At 40.2% G+C, this 19,187-nt stretch overlaps 1 protein-coding gene across 1 annotated transcript in view; it reads left to right on the top strand.

Moving 5' to 3' along the window:
• Positions 1-19,187, top strand: part of COL22A1 (collagen type XXII alpha 1 chain) — a 273,483-nt gene that overhangs the window by 172,332 nt on the left and 81,964 nt on the right. Inside the window, exons 29-34 of the mRNA XM_060681819.2 lie at positions 1,298-1,342; positions 2,496-2,558; positions 5,676-5,729; positions 7,601-7,642; positions 8,814-8,846; positions 12,298-12,351. Of these exons, the coding sequence (XP_060537802.2) occupies positions 1,298-1,342; positions 2,496-2,558; positions 5,676-5,729; positions 7,601-7,642; positions 8,814-8,846; positions 12,298-12,351 (291 nt within the window). The remainder of the gene's footprint in view (positions 1-1,297; positions 1,343-2,495; positions 2,559-5,675; positions 5,730-7,600; positions 7,643-8,813; positions 8,847-12,297; positions 12,352-19,187) is intronic.

Here is a 19,187-nt window from a genome sequence, read left to right as displayed (position 1 = left end):
ATTAACATTGCAGATGTTAAATAGACAGATAAAACCACTTAAATACATACAGTAAATGCAAGAATGAATTTGTTCCTGTAAATGTATTTAAAATATTCCCTCATAACCTTGGGCTGTTCTTAAAGGTACAGAGAGGGAAGGAAAAAAAATTGAACACAATTCTCTTCACCCTGTTCTGCTGGCCAGGCAAACCCAGGGTAAAGGTATTTTTTTCTTTTCATTGCTTTAACTTTTTTTTCCTAACAATTTAAAATTCTTGTTTTAAATTGTTAGGAATTGCAAATCCTAGGTGTTTGTCTGAGCTCCCAGGTTTGGTTGAAGTTTGGACTGCTCTGAGGTGGTGCAATGAAGGGCCTTGTGTTCTGAAAGGGTGTTGGGCAATTCCTATTGTGGCTTAATGGCTTTGTCCTGTGTTGGATCTTGAGTGAGGGGCTAATCCTACCCTTCTGCCTTTGTTCAGACTTTGCTGCAGGGAGTTTCAAAATATCCTGTCTTGAATGGGTTACCCAAATCTGCATTTCTAAAAGGTGGCTCCTCAGTTTCTGCTTGGGGCTGGGAGACTGGGGCTGTTTCCTGCCTCTAAAAAAACACGTTTCTCCATTTCTCCCTTTGGGGAAAATATAATATTTTGCCTTTATAATATTTCCCAAACTATTTCATTCTTCTGGGAGGGGTGTCTGCTGACTTTCTACAGTTTTATGTTTATGTTTTTATTGCATTGTAAGTCACCCAGAAAATAAATATTTTCAAGCAGGCAGAGAATGACTTAAATAACTACCAAGAATATTTAATGACATATGTTTAATATAATACATCTTTCTATGTGCTTAATAAATACCCACATAGTGTTCTTCACAAATCCTTGTTTGAAAGAGATTTAAATATCTGCAATAGGTTCTTCCTTCACCAGAGGGGGAAAATATATACATATACATATACGTATACATATACATATACATATACATATACATATACGTACACATACATAGATACATAGATACATAGATACATATATATATGTTTTTCTTTTAGCCAGGTTTTTCCTACGTAACCAAGATTTTTCTACAAGATTTTTGGTTACGTAGGAAAAACCTGGCTAAAAGAAAAACACACATAAAACCTACGAAAAAGTAAGAATGAATGAATATATATATATATATATATATATATATATATATATATATATATATATATATATTTGCTTTCTTGTTCATACTTTAGTTTTGGAGATTGATATGTAAAAGTTTAGAAAATAAAACAAAAACCTTGGAAAACAAATTATTTTGCTATTTTTCAGGGTGAATCAGGCCCCCCAGGACCATCTGGCATAGTCGGGGAAATGGTAAGTATTGTTCATGCCAAAGTAGTCTAAGCCTATAAGGGTAATTTGTTATTTGTTAGATTGATAACGACTTTGCTTCTGAATGCTCAAGGTAGCTTACATGGAAATTTTCCTTTATCAGGGGTGGCCTGCTGGGGGTTCGCAGGGGTTTGGGAGAACCTCTAGCTAAGATTATGCGTAGTTCGGAGAACCCCCAAATCCCACTCCTGCCTCCCTCCCCCACCTCCCCCCTTCCCTCCCAGGAGTCCCCACGCAGCCCATTTTGGATACAGGTAAGTGCAGGGTGTGCGTGGAGGCTTGGGGAGGGTGAAAAACGGGCCCACCGGAAGTTCAGGAAGACCAGAAATGGGCCAGTTTCCAGCCTCCAGAGGGCATCCGGAGCCTGAGGAGGCCATTTTTGCCCTCCCGGAGGCTCGAGGAAAGCCTCCAGAGCCCAGGGAGGGCAAAAATGCCACCCCCCACCGTGGTGCAGGAGGCCAACTAGGCCATGCCCATCATAGCCACGCCCACCCAGCAACCGGGCAGAGAACCCCTTGCTAAAATTTTTGAAGCCCACCCCTCCCCTTTATTATATAATCACAATAACACTCTATGGAAAAAGTTGAACTGACACTGAGTAAGTGGCTCAAGTTTCTCCTTGAAATTGTTACGTGGACAACTTGGATTTTCCTTGTCTTAGTCCTATAACTGTAACCACTATTCCTCACTTATGATGCTGTTTCTAAGTGGTCATTTTATTGAAGCAAAAATCCTTCCAAAACAACCAGCAGTCAACAGTGTATCTACAGCAGTGCTGGCAGCCATCTCAATTGGAAAGATTAAGAGGATACATGCATAGGGCCTCAAAAGCATATTTGTGTGACCCATATTGGATGCTAAAAATGAAATGAAACCTTGGCAGAAGTTATCAAGTAGGCTGGGTAAATCATGCCAGAACCACAATGACTTGAGTTGTGTGTAGGATGTGTGACCACACACACATACGTTTGTCAAATCGCTGAATCAATTCAGGGGCACCCAATCTGATTCACTGCATTTAATCCACAGAGTAATAAAGCTCTTGAATGGTTACATTTGGGGTGTGTGTGATCAAACTGAAATTTCAAATCAGTTGAATTTTCTACAACTCTAAGAATATTATGTTCTCTTTTAGGGTGAAGCTGGTCTCCCAGGCCCACCTGGTTTGCCTGGTCCAAGAGGAGAAAAGGGAAACCAGGTATGAAATTCAGGATGTCTATCCGTTTTGGTTTGATCCATAAAAGGAATGGAAACTTCTACTTGAAGAACAGTTGGTATCTGTCAACCTTCTAGACCAGGGGTTGGCAATTAATTTTCACAAGGGCCCACGTCAGAAACTGGGACTGTTGTGGAGGGCCTCCACCACTGACCCACCCACTGCTGCCACAGTTCTGCTGTCCCACTCCCCGCCACGGCCTACACTGTGGGCCAGAGAGGACAACTGAAGCGCCAGATGTGGCCTGAGGGTTGTAAAATGTCTAGGTCTGTTCTAGACTTTTCCACAAAGAAGTGATCTCTCTCTTGTTAACCTCTGTTTTACTGCAATTTTTTTTTTATTTGATTTATATGCCGCCCTTCTCCGGAGACTCAGGGCGGCTTACAATGCGCTAAGCAATAGCCTTCATTCTTTCATATATTTATATAAAGTCAGCTTATTGCCCCCACAACTGGGTCCTCAATTTACCTACCTTAGAAAGGATGGAAGGCTGAGTCAACCTTGAGCCTTGGCGAGATTCGAACCTGCAGTAATTGCAGGCAGCTAGTCTTAATAACAGGGGGCTTTAGACCACTGTACTACCAAGGCTCTTATTGTTTTTTACATGTTCTTTTTTTAACCCCGTGTTTAAGAGACACATCATGTACCGCTTCACAGTGCTTTTACAGCCCTCTCTAAGTGGTTTACAGAGTCAACATATTGCCCCCAACAATCTACGTCCTCATTTTACCAACCTTGGAAGGGTGGAAGGCTGAGTTTATTATTATTTATTTATTATTCATATTTCTATGCCGCCCACTCTCCAAGGACTCTGGGCGGCTTACAACAATCGACAGTATACTAAATAGCATATTGCCCCCAATAATCTGGTCCTCATTTTACCCACCTCGGAAGGATGGAAGGCTGAGTCAACCTTGAGCCGGTGAGATTTGATCTGCTGATCTGCTGAACTAGCAGTCAGCTGAAGTAGCTGCAGTACTGCACTCTAACCACTGCGCCACCTCGGCTCTTAATGTTAATTAAGTTAATGTTGAGCCAGTGAGAATTGAACTGCCAAATTGCAGGCAGCCATCAGTCAGCCGAAGTAGCCTGCAGTACTGCATTCTAACCACTGCACCACCGTGGCTCTTTAATGGTGGTTGTCATATTCAAAGCTTTCATGCTTCAGGCTCTGGGGATCTACAGGACTTTTTTTCCCCTGCCCACCAAACTGTTGTGGCCCGCCAGCAGTCAGCAGAGCTGGCAGCAGATTTGGACAGTGAGGAGGTTGGGGAGAAACGTGGGCCAGTCCTGGAGTCTGGGGAAGGCTCGGACGATGGCTCTGAGTCGGAGGCAGAGAGGGGGGCAAGGCCATCTGGTGGTTCTTTGCTGCGTCTGGAGTCTTCGGAGTCTGACATCAGCGAGAAGAACAGCTTGAGCCTGTTCCCAGTGTGCGCATGTGTAGAGCTGCCAGGAGACAGGAACAATTAAGGAAACAGGGTTGACTTGGGAGTAAGGCTTGGAGATGATTGGCCCCTCCCATAAGACATAAAAGAGATGCAAACAGGACATGAGCTTTTGCAGGAAGCAATTAGTTTATCTGGCCAATTCAAGATTTGAAAAAACTGTTTGTGACTCTGTGCCAAGTTTGGCCTTGGTTACCATCTTTAGAGCGCTCCATGGCTTAGGACCTGGCTATCTATGAGACCGCCTTCTGCCACCGGTAGCCTCTCACTGGCCAGTATGCTCCCACAGAGAGGGGCTCCCCAGGGTGCCGTCGGTCAAACATTGTTGACTGGCAGCCCCCAGGGGGAAAGCCTTCTCTCTGGGGGCACCTGCCCTTTGGAACGAGCTCCCCCTGGAGATACGGAGGATCCCAGATTTACGCACTTTCCACCGTGCCCTCAAGACTTTTTTATTCCAACAAGCTGGGCTGGCCTAACTCTTTTTAATTGTTTAATTTTAATTTGCTTTTTTAAAAAATGGGGTGTTTTAATTAGTATGGGCCAAATTTGTTTAATATGTTTTTTTTAATTGTTTTTTTTTTTAAATTTATATTGTATGTGTTTTATCTTTGGCTGTTCACCGCCCTGAGTCCTTCGGGAGAAGGGTGGTATATAAATCTAAATAAACTCAAACTCAATTCAATATATATTAAATAAAATCAAATATAAATTTATTTATTTAGTTATAAAAACATTATATTGCTCCCTACTCGCACATGGCGACTCAAAGTGGCTTACCTAGATATAAAACCATATGAAAAATAATAAATAATGAATTAGTAAAATAATAACCCCCACCATCCCACCCCACCCCAGTGACAACACACATTTATACAAATCATTTAATGCACTCCATCCCGCTCTGGGTTCCCCAGGCCCACTGACAGAAATTGCAAAAAAATATTGGGAAATAACTAATTATGGACCGATGTTTGTTATTTTGCTTTTCATTACTGCCTGGAAATAATTAACTTTTGTCTTGGGGCAATGCCATTCTTCAAAGGCCTTGTCAGAGTCCCTCGTGATATCTTGAGAAGGTCTGAGAAGCACAGCACCATTTACCTCAGCAATGGAAAATTGCTGAGGTAAATTACAACCTTCAAACCTCCTTCTTGCAGACTGTGTCGTGTTACCAAGTTTTAAAAGGCAAACCACAGAAGAGACAAGTCACCCTGAATTTCTTCAAACTTAATGCTCCCCAAGTCAACCCCCACCCCATCCAACCTTTAAATCAAGTCCAGAAATTCCAACCCTGATCACTTCACCATCAGACATGAGTGATGGACTTTAGCTACTGCCCGAAGTAAAATAAAAAGTGTAATCTATATAAGTTTGCAAAGATACATCCTCTCCTGATTAATCAGCTTTCTTTCCCATTTCAAAGTCCAGAAATTCCAGCCCAGCAAAATTATTGTTCCCTTCTAACAAGTAAAGGAAGTCATGCTTTTTAACAAGACCTCGAATCTTTTAGAAGCTCCCTTGGTCCTTTTTTGTCCTCAAATGGACTTGTGCAATAGATTGTTGTTGAAAGCAGAAATTGCAGTAAACAATATTTTAGATCTATTTTTGCCACCAAGGATCATCATATGAGCTCTTGGGTTATTTGTGTTTACAGGGTGACAAAGGAAGAGCTGGGCTCACTGGCTTCAAAGGTGACAGAGGAGAAAAGGTATGTTAAATTCCATGGTTTATACGCACATTGATAAATTCATTTGTTGTGTAAGTGACATCATTGTTTGGGTATGACCTACACCAGATCTTATATGCTTATAGGATTATTATCTGCATTGAACACAGTGGGTAGTCAATAAATCAGCTTTATGCTGTTGAACATTCAATGATTGGATATTAGAACTGTCAATCAAAGCAAGATAAGGAAGACTATTTTCTCCCAGTTTAAATTTCAGATTAATCAAATCAAGGATTTTTGTAAGGATTTCATGGGGTCTTACTTGCAAACCACACAGAGTCATTTGGATAATGAGATGTGCAGTGTACAAATTTCAGTGACATCTTAATTTTGAAGCAGGCAAAAATCAGAAAAAAGGAGGCTATTCAACAGAGCATGGAAGGTGTCAATCAACAAAAGCAAAACGATCAAGTATCCAGCTGAGTCAAGGGTATTGCTCTCTGGAGATCATGCATCCTTGAAGTGGAAATAATAATAACAATCAGAGCACAGGAGAAACAGAAGAAAGATTGAGCGGTCTAGACAAAGGAGGCATATCTCTTTTTCTACTTCTACTAATAATAATAGTGAAAGGCTTATTGTGGCTTCAATCAGTCCTTGCCTGCCTTCAGAACTTGGGAATGTTCCTTGTGATCTGTGCCAGAGATAATCTTGGAAAAACAGAGCTGAATGTGAGAATGGTGCCCACAAGACACAGGATCAAAATTCAAGAGGGTTGTCACATGTAAAATACAAGAAGACTGCCATTGTGCAGTTGCGACTTCCGCCTTTTGAACTCCTCCATGGTGGCTTCCCATGGGCATTCTTGAGTTACTGTTAGGGTCTGTCCATGGGAGACAGGAGGAGGAAGAACTGCCACCGAGGCAATAGAGAGATAAGAGGCTTCTCAGCTAGCAAAAGGAATTGGATCACAGAAAGCATCCTAGAAGGGACCCTCCCTAGTTCCCTAGAAAGCAAAGGTGGGGGGGGGGAACAATGTGCTTTCACACTTGCAAGATTCTCTTAATGTAACTTTATAATAAAGTTAGTGTTCTGTCCCCATCCCACACACACACACCAACAGACGTCCAAGAGTTAAAAACCAAACCAGCCGACAAAATCCTTATGATAACGGAACTTGGCAGCAACCTAGCGGCTGCCTGCCAAGAGTTTATTACTCATGAAGGGAAGAGATAACTTCTCTCCGCTTCTGGTACATCAAAGTAAAATGTTCAATAATTACAGAATAATTTAAGTCCAAATATAATCCAGCAAAGCCTATAGCAAAAGTCAGGCAATGCAGAATGGCGTGGAAGCTTTCAGCTTTGTTCGTCACAAGGCTTGACTGGCCACCACGCTCCCTTTTATACCCTGTGGGGTGTGGTCCAGTGACTCAGCCTAATCTCTGGCACGCCTCCTCTTCTGTTGCGTGAGTTTATCTCTCCGACACTGGCGTGGATCCAGCCAAGACTCATCCCCGTCACTATCCGACTGTGCCTGCGCGGGGATTCCTGGCTCCTGGCCAATCTCTTCTCCGTCGGGAGACACTTGAGGCATTGCCAGAGAGGAGGGTCCTGGAGAGGGAGGCCCGGCCAACTCCTCTCCTTCCCTTTCGGAGCCTTCTTCCTCCGATAAGATGGGCTCGGGGGTCGGAGCCACAACACTTAGCTCTAATACTCATAGACTACCTTGAAAGCTGTCTTGGAGCCTCCTAAAACTGAAATCATGACCTAGGCCCGTGATGACAAACCTATGACATGCGTGCCAGAGGTGGCACTCAGCGCCCTCTCTGTGGGCCTTCCTTCCTTTCTTCATCTCTACCTCCCTACTTCCCTACTCCCTACCTTTCTCTCTCTCTTTTTCCTTCCTAGGGTGAAATTGGTGCTCCTGGCCTCCCAGGTCAACCTGGAAAAGTAAGTAGAACAGCAGTTAAAAAAGCTATAAGGAGACCTAGTTAATCTTGGCTAACTTCAATAAACTAAGCAGGATTAGATCCCATTATTTGCTGGTGGGGTAATCCCACCACTATAGACTGTAGACCCATGATGGTGAACCTATGGCATGTGTGTCCCAGGTGGTACGCTTAGCCATATCAGTGGGCATGTGAGTCCCACTGGAAGTTGGCAAATGGGCCATTTTTGCCCTCCCCAGACTCCTAGAGAGGCGCTGGAGGCTGAGGACAGCAAACAACGGGCCTTCCGGTCCAACCGGAAGTTGGCAAATGGGCCATTTCTGGCCTCCAGGGTGGTGGGGAAGGCCGTTTCCACCCTCCCTAGACTCCTAGAAAGGCTCTGGAGCCAGGTGAGAGAGAAAAACGGGCCTACCGGGCCATCATGTGCCAGGAGCGGGGGAAGCATGGGGGGGTCACGTATGCATGCGTGGGGGCAGGGAGCATAGAATTATGGGTGAGGGCACACGTGACCCCCCCCCGCCCCCCCTCCTGGCACGCGATGGCAAAAAGGTTAGCCATCACTGCTGTAGACCATGTCTATCTGTATGTTCAGTATGACCTGAAGTCATTCCACCACCTTCCATGAAATCACAGCAAGTACAACTGTCTTTCCTTTAAGAAAAACCGTTAAGGATTATAAATGGAATGAGGACACAAAGCGGGAAGAAGTGAATTTTCAGATGTTTCTGAAAATCAAAGTTTCTCCTGTTCTTTAAGGTGAAGATGTGCTTCAGTCAGCCAACTGCATTACTTGTTTTCTGTGGCCTGTTAAAACAACAACAACATAGACTCCTACAAAATGTTGGCTTTGTGAAGCATAATTGCACAATGTGTAGCCCTCCAGGGAGATACTGATAATATAATTAATTAATATTAATTAATTAATTAATTAATAGTAAGTAATGCTGAGCATTGAAAGTCAAGACCTTTGGAGACCCACACTCAGTGCATTCGTAGGATGAGTTTCCATTGCCTTTGAGATATGTTATATTTTTGAACTATTTTGAAGTAATAATAAAAAAAGGACTATTACCACATATTTATCACCGTAGTGCAATCAACATTATGTGGTTGCTGTTATTATTTTATAAAGCTGATACTGAAATCTCTTCTTTCCATTGTTTGCACTCTAGACTACCCCATTTACACCAAGGCCTAGTATTCCTGTAAGTAATTTTTAATTCTTTGACATTCTATGGTTATGCTTATATTTAACATGCTTGCACAGGTAAACAGTATTAAACATTAAAAAATGGCATTTCATATACATGTACTTCAGTGGTGGAATTCATTTTTTTTTACTACCAGTTCTGTGGGCGTGGCTTGGTGGGCATGGCAGGGGAAGGATACTGCAAAGTCTCCATTCCCACCCTACTCCAGGTGAAGGATACTGCAAAATCCCCATTCCCTCCCCACTCTGGGGCCAGCCAGAGGTGATATTTGCCAGTTCTCTGAACTACTCAAAATTTCCGCTACCGGTTCTCCAGAACCTGTCAGAACCTGCTGAATTTCACCCCTGATGTACTTTGCAAAAAGACATACATAAAGAACAGAAGCTGATGAGAATCATGCAGTCCCTATTTAAAATGGGAAGGAAGATCCTACGAATATCCATGGAAGCCAAGAACTCATAGGAATCTGGGATCTTACAACATTAGACATTCAATTGGATAAAATGAACCTCTGGAATGGCCAGTGATGGTATGGATGTCCACCTAACTTGGACATCAGAATAAAATCTCCAGGTTCCATCTGTCCTTTAGCTCCATCAGCAAGATTTTACATTGCCCATGATAGATCAGAATTGAAATCCAAAGCTTGAGTGACATTTCCTCTCTGCAATTTTAGGTCATTTGCTGAAAGCAAGTTGACTTACAAAAAAGGATTAATTCTGTTGATACATCATCGTTGTATATAGGATGATATACGAAAAGATTTTTTTGTCTGGGTTAGCAAATCCAGTTATTTCTTGATCCCTATTTTAAGAGGTGATCCCTATTTTAACAGGAATATCCATACTTTTTCCAATCTTCTTTCCAATCTGTCAAAAAAATATTTCAAAACAAGCAAAGAACAACAATTGAAGACAGGGAATATCAGGCTGCTTCCCAAGATTAACTTCCTGTCTTAGTTTCTACAACAATAAGAGCTTCCTTTTATCTTTACTTAGTACACTCCTTCTCCTTAATCTAATTATTACAAAATACTGCACTTTAGGTAACATTGCGGTTAAAGAAGGGATTATAAGCTTGCAAAAGTGTTGTTCATATTTTCCCAAGTGAGCAATCAGAAAAAATGTTAGCAAATTAAAGACAGTTCAGATAGTTTGCCTTAATTTAGATAGCTCACATTTCCCTGTCATGTTGCTCTAGACCAGTAGAGGGCAGCAGATGTTCTTCATAAAAAATAGTCTATTTAAAATCTCTCTTAAAGTTTATCTTGTTTATTATCTGTATTGGTTTATGCCCGCAATAAATTGAAGATTAATTGAATTGATGCAGTCATGTTACAGGTAGTCCTCGACTTATAAACACATTTGAGCCCAAAATTTATGTTGCTAAGTGAGACATTTGTGAAGTGAGCTTTGCCCCATTTACGAACCTTTCTTGCCACCGTTGTTAAATGAATCACTGCAGTTGTTAAGTTAGTAATATAGTTGTTAAGTGAATCTGGCTTCCCCCTTGACTTTGCTTGTCAGAAGGTCGCAAAATGGGATTGCATCAGGGGTGAAATGCTCCTGGTTTGGACCGGATCGTCCGATCCGGTAGCGATGGAGGCGGGTGGTTTGGAGAACCAGTAGCAAAAATCCCTGCACCCCCCCCCCCCCACCATGCCCAGCTGAGCTGCACAATCATCAGAGGATTTTTTTTTTTTTTTACTTTTAAAAGCATTTTTTCTACAACCTCTTCGGCCGAAAAAAATGCTTTTAAAAGTAAAAAAAAAAGCCTCTGATGATCGTGCAGCTCAGCTGGGATCTTCAAAGGCTTTTAAAAAAACCCCTTTTTTTCTTTTAAATGTCTCTGATGATACAAGCTGAGTTGCCTGATCGGCAGAGGTTTTTTAAAAAGCCTCTGCCGATCAGGCAACTCAGCTGGGATCATCAGAGCCTTTTGAAAGCATTTTTTTACAACCTCTTCGCCAAAGAGGTTGTAGAAAAAAATAGTTTAAAAGTTAAAAAAAAAATGGCCATCCAAATGTAATGGTCGTAAAAATGAAAACTCATCATAAGTCACTTTTTTCAGTGTTGTTGTAACTTTGTACTTTACTTAGATATTTAGATTTAGCAAAACCCTTTAAAACAGTAGAATAATTGTTCCCTGTTCATCCACCCCTCTTTCTGAGGGGTAGATTTCTGCTACAGCATTTTTTTTTTCTTCTGTAGAATTTGTGTTTTGTAGTATTTTTCCACTGGGAAAAACAATGCACAACATTCATGGACTTTTTGGGGATTAGAGAGTGGAAGTTGTCTAGAACTTAATGATGCTTAATTTGTGTACTTAACAGAACTTCATCAGAAAAATGACAATGTCATGCCATTTCTATAGTGTTGCTAAGAAAACTACAGGAAATTGTCCATATCAGGTCCAAGTATTAGAGATGATACAGTGAGATCTACTGAAGTCTAGTTATTTGTTTAAAGCTAATAGACAGAATCTTGCCAGACTAAAGCTATAACCTTCTAACCTAACAAATGCCATATTTTTCAGAGTATAAGATGCACTGGAGTATAAAACACACCTTAATTTTTGGGGAGAAAAATAGGAAAAAAAATTCTGCCCACCAGGTATTCATCTGGCTAGTCCCAGCACATTACTTCACTCACTGGTTTTGAGGTTGGGGCTGGTTGGGGCTAAAAAACAGCTTCTAAAGCACAGCTGATTGTCGGAGGGAGCAGCAATTAGAAAAGCAGGCAAAGCACGGAAGATCGCTTCCCTCATGTTGGGGCTGAAAAACAGCTTCAAAAGCACAGCTGATCCTTGGAAGAAGCTCCAGTGACTAAAGCAGGCAAAGCACGGAAGGAGTAAGAGAAGGCAGCAGCTGTTCCTGGTAGCCATTTTGAGCACCGTGCGGGGTTACATTCAGAGTATAAGACACACCCAAATTTTCAGCCTCTTTTAGGAGAGGAAAATGTGTGTCTTTTACTCTGAAAAATATGGTATACCTTTTCCTCCCCACCCTATCCAGTTTAGAACTGTGCAGTCTCTTGTCTTGGACCTCTCTGGAATGTGCTGACTCCACCATGGGAAATTGCAGCCCTACCTGCTGACATTCCCTCGCCTCTTCTTCTCCTTCAGTTGCATATTCCATCATAGTCCATGAAGCCACTACAAGTCAAACTTGACTCTAGGGAGACCTTATTTTTAACCACTCTCACAAAATATGGAATCAGACCATGTCCCTGCAAAGTTGCCTGTGGCCATGTAATTAATATGAGTGTCACCTCCGGAACGGAAGAATCAATTCAGCAACTGGAATGGGCTTGCTAATGAATTTCTATCTCTTCACAGATAGGAGCCGTATGATTCTGCTGTCGCGGAGGTTGTCGTGTTTACCAGTTCTATCCCTCTTTATCTAAGCCAATATACAATTCTTTTTTCTTTTCTTTTTTTACTCAAGGGAGAACAAGGGCCAAAAGGTGAAAAAGGTGATCGTGGAGAAAGAGGTGAACCCGTAAGCATATTATTATACGCTTTCTTTTCAGATAAACCATTTCAAATGAGTAGAAAGTTAAAATATAGGTCGCATGATGATTTAAAAAGATAAATTATAGAGATAGATGGTAGAAGGACTTCCGGCGGCGATCTCAGCGCGTTAGGGATGAAAGGGGTGAAGCTCCGCTCCTGAGTCCCTAACAATCCCGCATCTGGAGCCGAAACAGGCGCTATTGATCTCGTAGTGATCAATAGTTTAAAGGGGAACATCTTAGGACCTCGGAGGAGATCGCAACTTCTCCGAAGGTACAAGATAAAGCCCTTAATCCAGAGTGAGGAAAAACCAGCCTTACGGGGCTGGCCGGAGGCGCTGATAACTGTATAAGAGGGAAGCGAAGATTGAAAGCTATAAGAGGTCATCAACAGAAGATCCTTAACTAGAAAACCCCAAAAAATTACCTGATAGTAAGAAGCAGCGCTGGTGGAAGAGAAACCCGAAAAAAGAAAGAGGATAAGCGGCGACGGAAGATAGATCGGAACGGAGCCATTTTGAAAGCAAAGTGACAGCGCAAAAATTCGAACAGCTGAGTGTACAGTGAGAGTGGAAGAGCGGAAGGAGGTAATTCCTATGAATACTGCGACGAGAATAGAGAATAATTTAAAAAGACTTGGATATTAGTATTGGATTTTATAAATGTGGACTGGATTGAGTGGAGAGAATTGGATAAAAAATAAAACAAGAACGGACCGTGCAGCATCGGAGTGAGCGGAGAGAGCGTGTGCAGCGAGGAGAGCTGGAGATCGGAGGAGAGGAGAGGAACTTGGGCGGACCTTTACAAACTGATCGTATTGGACTTTACTGATGTGGAGTTGCCAGTGTGGATTGAACTAGATAATTCGAAAGAGGAAAAGCTTGTGGGAGACTGGATTGAGTGGAGAGAGTTGGACAAATAAGAACAGAACGTGCAGCATCGGAGCGAGCGGGGACAGCGTGTGCAGTGTGGAGTGCCGGAGATCGGAGGAGAGGAGAGGAGCCTGGACGGATCTCTACAAATTGATCGTATTGGATTTTACTGATTTATACAAACTATCTTTTAGTGATACTTCTTGTGAAGATTAGGATACAAAACTGATACAAAGTGTGAGGGACTTTGACTTTGATTATTTGACTACTAGAGACTGAACTGTTTGGATTGAACAATTTAAATATTGATTAATACTTGATGAACCAGATGATAAGGACTTAAATAGAGGATACAACATTACACTCTTGGGATTGGATCTGGATTCTAACAACAGGAATACAGAGGACTATAGATTAAATTGGATCGTGGAACAATTAAAGTGAATAGGGTGACTCAGACCTTTGGAACCGTATTTGGTTGGAAGAAAGATAAGTTTACATAACACTAAGAAAGATAAGAGACTATAATTAATGGACAATATATATATGCTTAGCTCGATTTAAGTCTATTCTACTATATATTATAAGATACTAGACCCGGAAAATAACCTTTAATAACTTATTAGTTTTTCTCTGAAATAGTCTGTCTAATTTGTCTATTTGAAATTAATTAAACAATTATAGAATATTATCTTTAATTATCTTTAATTAATTTATTCATATACAGTAAATGATTTTAAATAATTAGATAGAATTATAATAATTAAATTGATATTGATACTAATTTAGAACTATTATAATAAAATACATTTTATTTTGTAAGTAATTGAAGAATAAGGTAATTAATGAATTGTTAGAAGCTTACTTTTTCCCCGTTGTTCCCCCCTTCTCTTGCTTCCCCCCCCCCCGCCTTCCTTTTTGCTGTTTTCCCAATATCGTATTACTAATTAGAAATACTCTGAAAAAACCTTGTAAAAATAATCCTGCATCCAGGTTATAAACATTAGACGTGAGAATTTTATGAAATTGTGGGCAAAAATAATAAGCATAATAGATATGGCAACCTCAAACATACCAACTACTATTAAATCAACCAAGAAAATGCCCCCAACCCAAACACTATTGGTGGCTTCCCCGATCCAGCAGAAGACAGGGGAAACAACAGATAAAGAAAAGACCAACATAGGTATTCAAAATATCCAAGCTGCCCTTGCAATGATTCAGGAGGGAATGAAAAGGATGGAAGATAAGATGACCCTGAATCATGATGAAACGAAAAAGAACCATGAACAAATGAGATTGGATGTAGGGGAAATTAAAGATGAGATTAGAAATATAGATGAAAAAATAGAGAAAATTCAACAAAATATAACCGAAAATGAACAGAGAATCCATAAAGTTGAGGAAAAGGCGGAAGCCACAGCTACCAGGTTGGAACAGATGGAGAACCAACAAGCAACAAGAAGCCGAGACACAGAAGATGCACTTACATTTCTTGAAATGGAAAAGGCATCTTTCTACTTAAGATTTCAAAATATAGAAGAACAGAGAGAGGAAGACTTGGGTGAAATTATGGTTGGAATCTTGGCAGAGGTGACACATAAGGATAAAGATGAAATAAGAGGTGGCATCGACGAAATTTACAGGGCCTTCACAAACTATGCCAGAAGAAACAAACTCCCTAAAGAAGTACACATCAGATTCACAAAAAAAACAATGAAAGAAGAAATATACCGAAAGATGAGAGAGGAGACAGTCATGTACAAAGGGAGGGAAGTTCTAACGCTAAAACAAGTACCGAGAAGGGCCAGGGATAGGAGAAGAGAATATAACTTCTTAACACGACAGTTGAATAAACTCAAGATTAAATTTAGATGGCTTATACCAGAAGGAGTACTCATTTCTTGGGAAGGAAGAAAATTTCGAATCGACACCATAGAAAAAGCCCAGGACTTCGCAGACCAACATTTAGGATATGAAGGAGAACAGGAGAGCAGAGGAGGCAGAGAAGATTCAAACCCCAGTGACCAAGAAGAGCAGCCAATAAATAAGGAGGACAAGGAACGGAAGAAGGGAAAGCTGGGGAAGGAGGAAATGACGGGGATCACACAAAGAGTTACAAGAAACACATCAAAACTCAAAATAACAGACAAATAAACAACACCAGGAATGGAAGAAGAACTAAAACTCATCTCTATAAATATAAATGGTCTAAATTCACCAAGCAAAAGACATCAGATTTTCACTAAACTGCAAAAATTAGGAGCAGATATAATCACCTTACAAGAGGTACACATAAAAAAACAACAGAAAAAATTACTCGAAAATAAAAAATTAGGAGTAATGTACACATCCTTAGGCGACTGTAAAAAAAGGGGAGTGGTAATATATGTTAGAGACCATATAAGAACAAAGCCGATATATGTGGACAAAGAGGGTCGAGTCTTAATAATAGAAGTAAAACTGGAAACAAAAATAATACTGTTAGTAGCCATCTACGCCCCAAATGGAAACCAAATAGACTTTTATAAAAAACTACATGACAAATTAAAAGAGCTGGACTATGAAAATATCTGCATTGTCGGAGATTTTAATGCAATTGCCAACACACGAGAAGACTACTATAGTAACAGGAAGAACAAAATCAAAAGGAAGACACTGCCACAAACATTTAAGAACTTGGTACAAGAAATGAGTCTACATGACACCTGGCGAGAATTAAATACTACAACCAAACAGTACACATACTTTTCTGGCCCACATCAATCGTGGTCAAGATTGGATATGGCCTGGATGACACCCCAACTAAGTAAAGAAACACACAACGTAGAAATTATGCCTAACATATGGGCTGACCACAACCCTATCAAAATAATTTGGAAAGGCTCCCGAAAACAAAAAAGATGGAAAATGGATACAAGTATTATAAAGGAAAAAGAGTATCTACAGATGATGGAAAAAGAGATTAAGATATTTTTCCAAATTAACACAAAGGACCAAACGTCGTTACAAAATCTATGGGACACGACGAAAGCATATATCAGGGGCCTAACCATTGCATACCTGGCAAAGAGAAAAAAAGAGAAACAAAGAATCAGGAATGACTTATTGGAAGAAATCAAGATAGAAGAAACTAAATTACAACAGCACCCTAATAATAAGATAGCACAGCAAAAACTTAATTTGGCTAAACATAAATTGAATTTGACTACAAAAGCTGATTTGGCACAAAAAATAAAAATGGCAAAACAGACCAACTTCGAACATGCAAACAAAACTGGACGCTGGTTAGCCCATAAATTAAAAAAGCAAACAGACAAAAGAATTATACACCAACTCCAGGACGAATCAGGAACTTTATTCCACACACACGTAGATAAGAAAAACATAGCCAAAACATTCTTTCAGAATCTCTATCGGCAGGAAGATGTCCCCGAAGACCAAATTCGAAAATACCTTAGTAAAGTGAACATAACACAATTCGAAGAAGAACATAGAGAGATCTTGAATCGCCCCATAACAATGACTGAATTGATTGAAGCTCGTAAAAAACAAAAGAACAACAAAACTCCAGGACCAGATGGAATTCCTACTGAATTTTATAAACACTCCCAACAAGAAATAGACGAAATACTGCTACAAGTCTTCAACGCAGCATTATTGACAGCTGAAATCCCAAAATCATGGACAGAAACCATTATTACGTTAATACACAAAGAAGATTTAGACCGGACCCAAGTTAGGAATTACAGACCCATCTCATTACTCAATGTAGACTACAAACTATTCATGTCAATATTAGCGCAGAGACTTAAAACAATAATCCATAAATATATACATACAGACCAAAACGGCTTCATACCCAGGAGGCAGATTAAAAATAACTTGAGAACGATCATAGATATACTGGAATACTACGATAAGAAAATAGATAAGGAAATAGCTCTAATATCTCTCGACGCCCAGAAGGCCTTTGATAATTTAAATTGGTCCTTTCTTACATCACAACTTGAATTAATGAATTGCGGAGAGAAATTCCTTAAATTGATAAGAAAGATTTATTCCTGTCAAACAGCCAAAATTGCAATAAATGGTGACATGACACAAACTTTCGACATTCAGAAAGGAGTACGACAAGGTTGCCCCATGTCACCTCTATTATTTATAATCGCACTGGAGGTTTTACTAACGGAAATCAGGAAGGAAGAAGACGTGGAAGGCCTTAAGATTCGGGGGGAGGAATACAAACTACTTGCCTTTGCAGACGATGTGATCTTCATATTGGAAAACCCAATACGATCTGGAACCAGGTTGATGACAATGATAGAGGAATACGGGGAAGTTGCGGGCCTCAAAATAAATAAGCAGAAGACGAAAGTATTGACGAAGAATATGACCCAAACACAACAGTTGAAATTAGAGCAAGAATTAGGACTTCAAATAGTAAAGAAAATAAAATACCTAGGTATTTGGCTGACAGCAAAAGCAACTACAATTAAAGAAGATAATTATACCAAATTGTTAAAACAAATCAAAAAAGACTTAGAAATTTGGAGTAGATTACAACTCTCATTGATGGGCAGAATTGCCTCAATAAAAACGAATATATTACCAAGAGTACTATATTTATATCAAGTGATACCAATACACCCCGGAAGAGATTTCTTTAAGAACCTCAACAAAATAACAATGAACTACATATGGCAGGGAAAGAAGGCCAGAATTAAAATCAAAGCTCTACAGGATTCACGGGACAAAGGAGGCCTAGCAACACCAGATTGGGAACTCTACTATAAGGCATCGGGATTGACCTGGATTAAAGAATGGATGGAACTCGGCAACAAAAGAACCTTATATTTAGAAGGCTTTGACTTAATAAGAGGATGGCACGCTTTCTTATGGGACGGACCGGATAAAAGACACACGTACTTCCAATGTCATATAATTCGAGCTTCATTATTCAAGATCTGGCAGGATATTAAGAGAATTCACTATACCAAAATACCAAAATGGTGGTCCCCGATGGAAGCGTTGATATACCCAAACACGCTCGAAATAGGAAAAATGATGAGGTACCAAGACTTACTGAATCATGAAGGCGAACTCGTCTCAAGACAGCAACTCCAAAACTCCGGCATAAATATCGATTGGTGGCCCTATACTCAAATACACTCAAGATACATAGCAGACAAAAAGCAATATGGAATCTCGAATAATTTGAACGAATTGGATAAGATTTTACAAGGCCCACAACAAAAAATGATAACCAAATTATATAACTACTTACTTAGATATAAATTACTGGAAGAAACAGTAAAAGAAAATATGATAAGATGGGCCAAGGACATAGGGCACAACATCCAACTGGCAAACTGGGAGAAATTGTGGAAACAGAATATTAAAATGACAAGAGCCATACCCTACAAAGAAAACCTCATAAAAATGTTTTACAGATGGCACCTAACACCAGCCAGACTAGCCAAAATATATCCAAACACCTCCCCACGCTGTTGGAAGTGCAAAACAAAAAAAGGGACATACTACCATGCCTGGTGGAAATGTACAAAGGCCCAACAATACTGGAAGGACACAAAGGAAATCATTGAAGAAATAATAAACCAACAAGTAGAAAACACCCCAGAATTTTTTTTATTCGGAATGATAACAACACAATACAACAAAGAGACAAAGTACCTCATCATACACATTTTGACAGCAGCACGGTTACTGTTTGCGCAAAATTGGAAATCAGATCAACTCCCAACCAAAGACAAACTAATCTCAAAGATAACAGAATGTGCCGAAATGGATAAACTGACACTAGAACTCCAAGATAAAGAAGAAAGTGAATTCTATCTTGTGTGGCACAAGTGGTATCAATGGCTGGAAAAGAAAATCAGTACAAATATAGATGAAAGATTATAGGGTAGGAAAAATAAAACCGGAAACAG

The sequence above is a fragment of the Pantherophis guttatus genome, chromosome 3 (assembly GCF_059756535.1).
Source record: "Pantherophis guttatus breed Tessera chromosome 3, ASM5975653v1, whole genome shotgun sequence".
Taxonomy (NCBI): domain Eukaryota; kingdom Metazoa; phylum Chordata; class Lepidosauria; order Squamata; family Colubridae; genus Pantherophis; species Pantherophis guttatus.
Note: the sequence above shows the minus strand (reverse complement) of the source record. Positions and strands in the feature narration are given on the sequence as shown.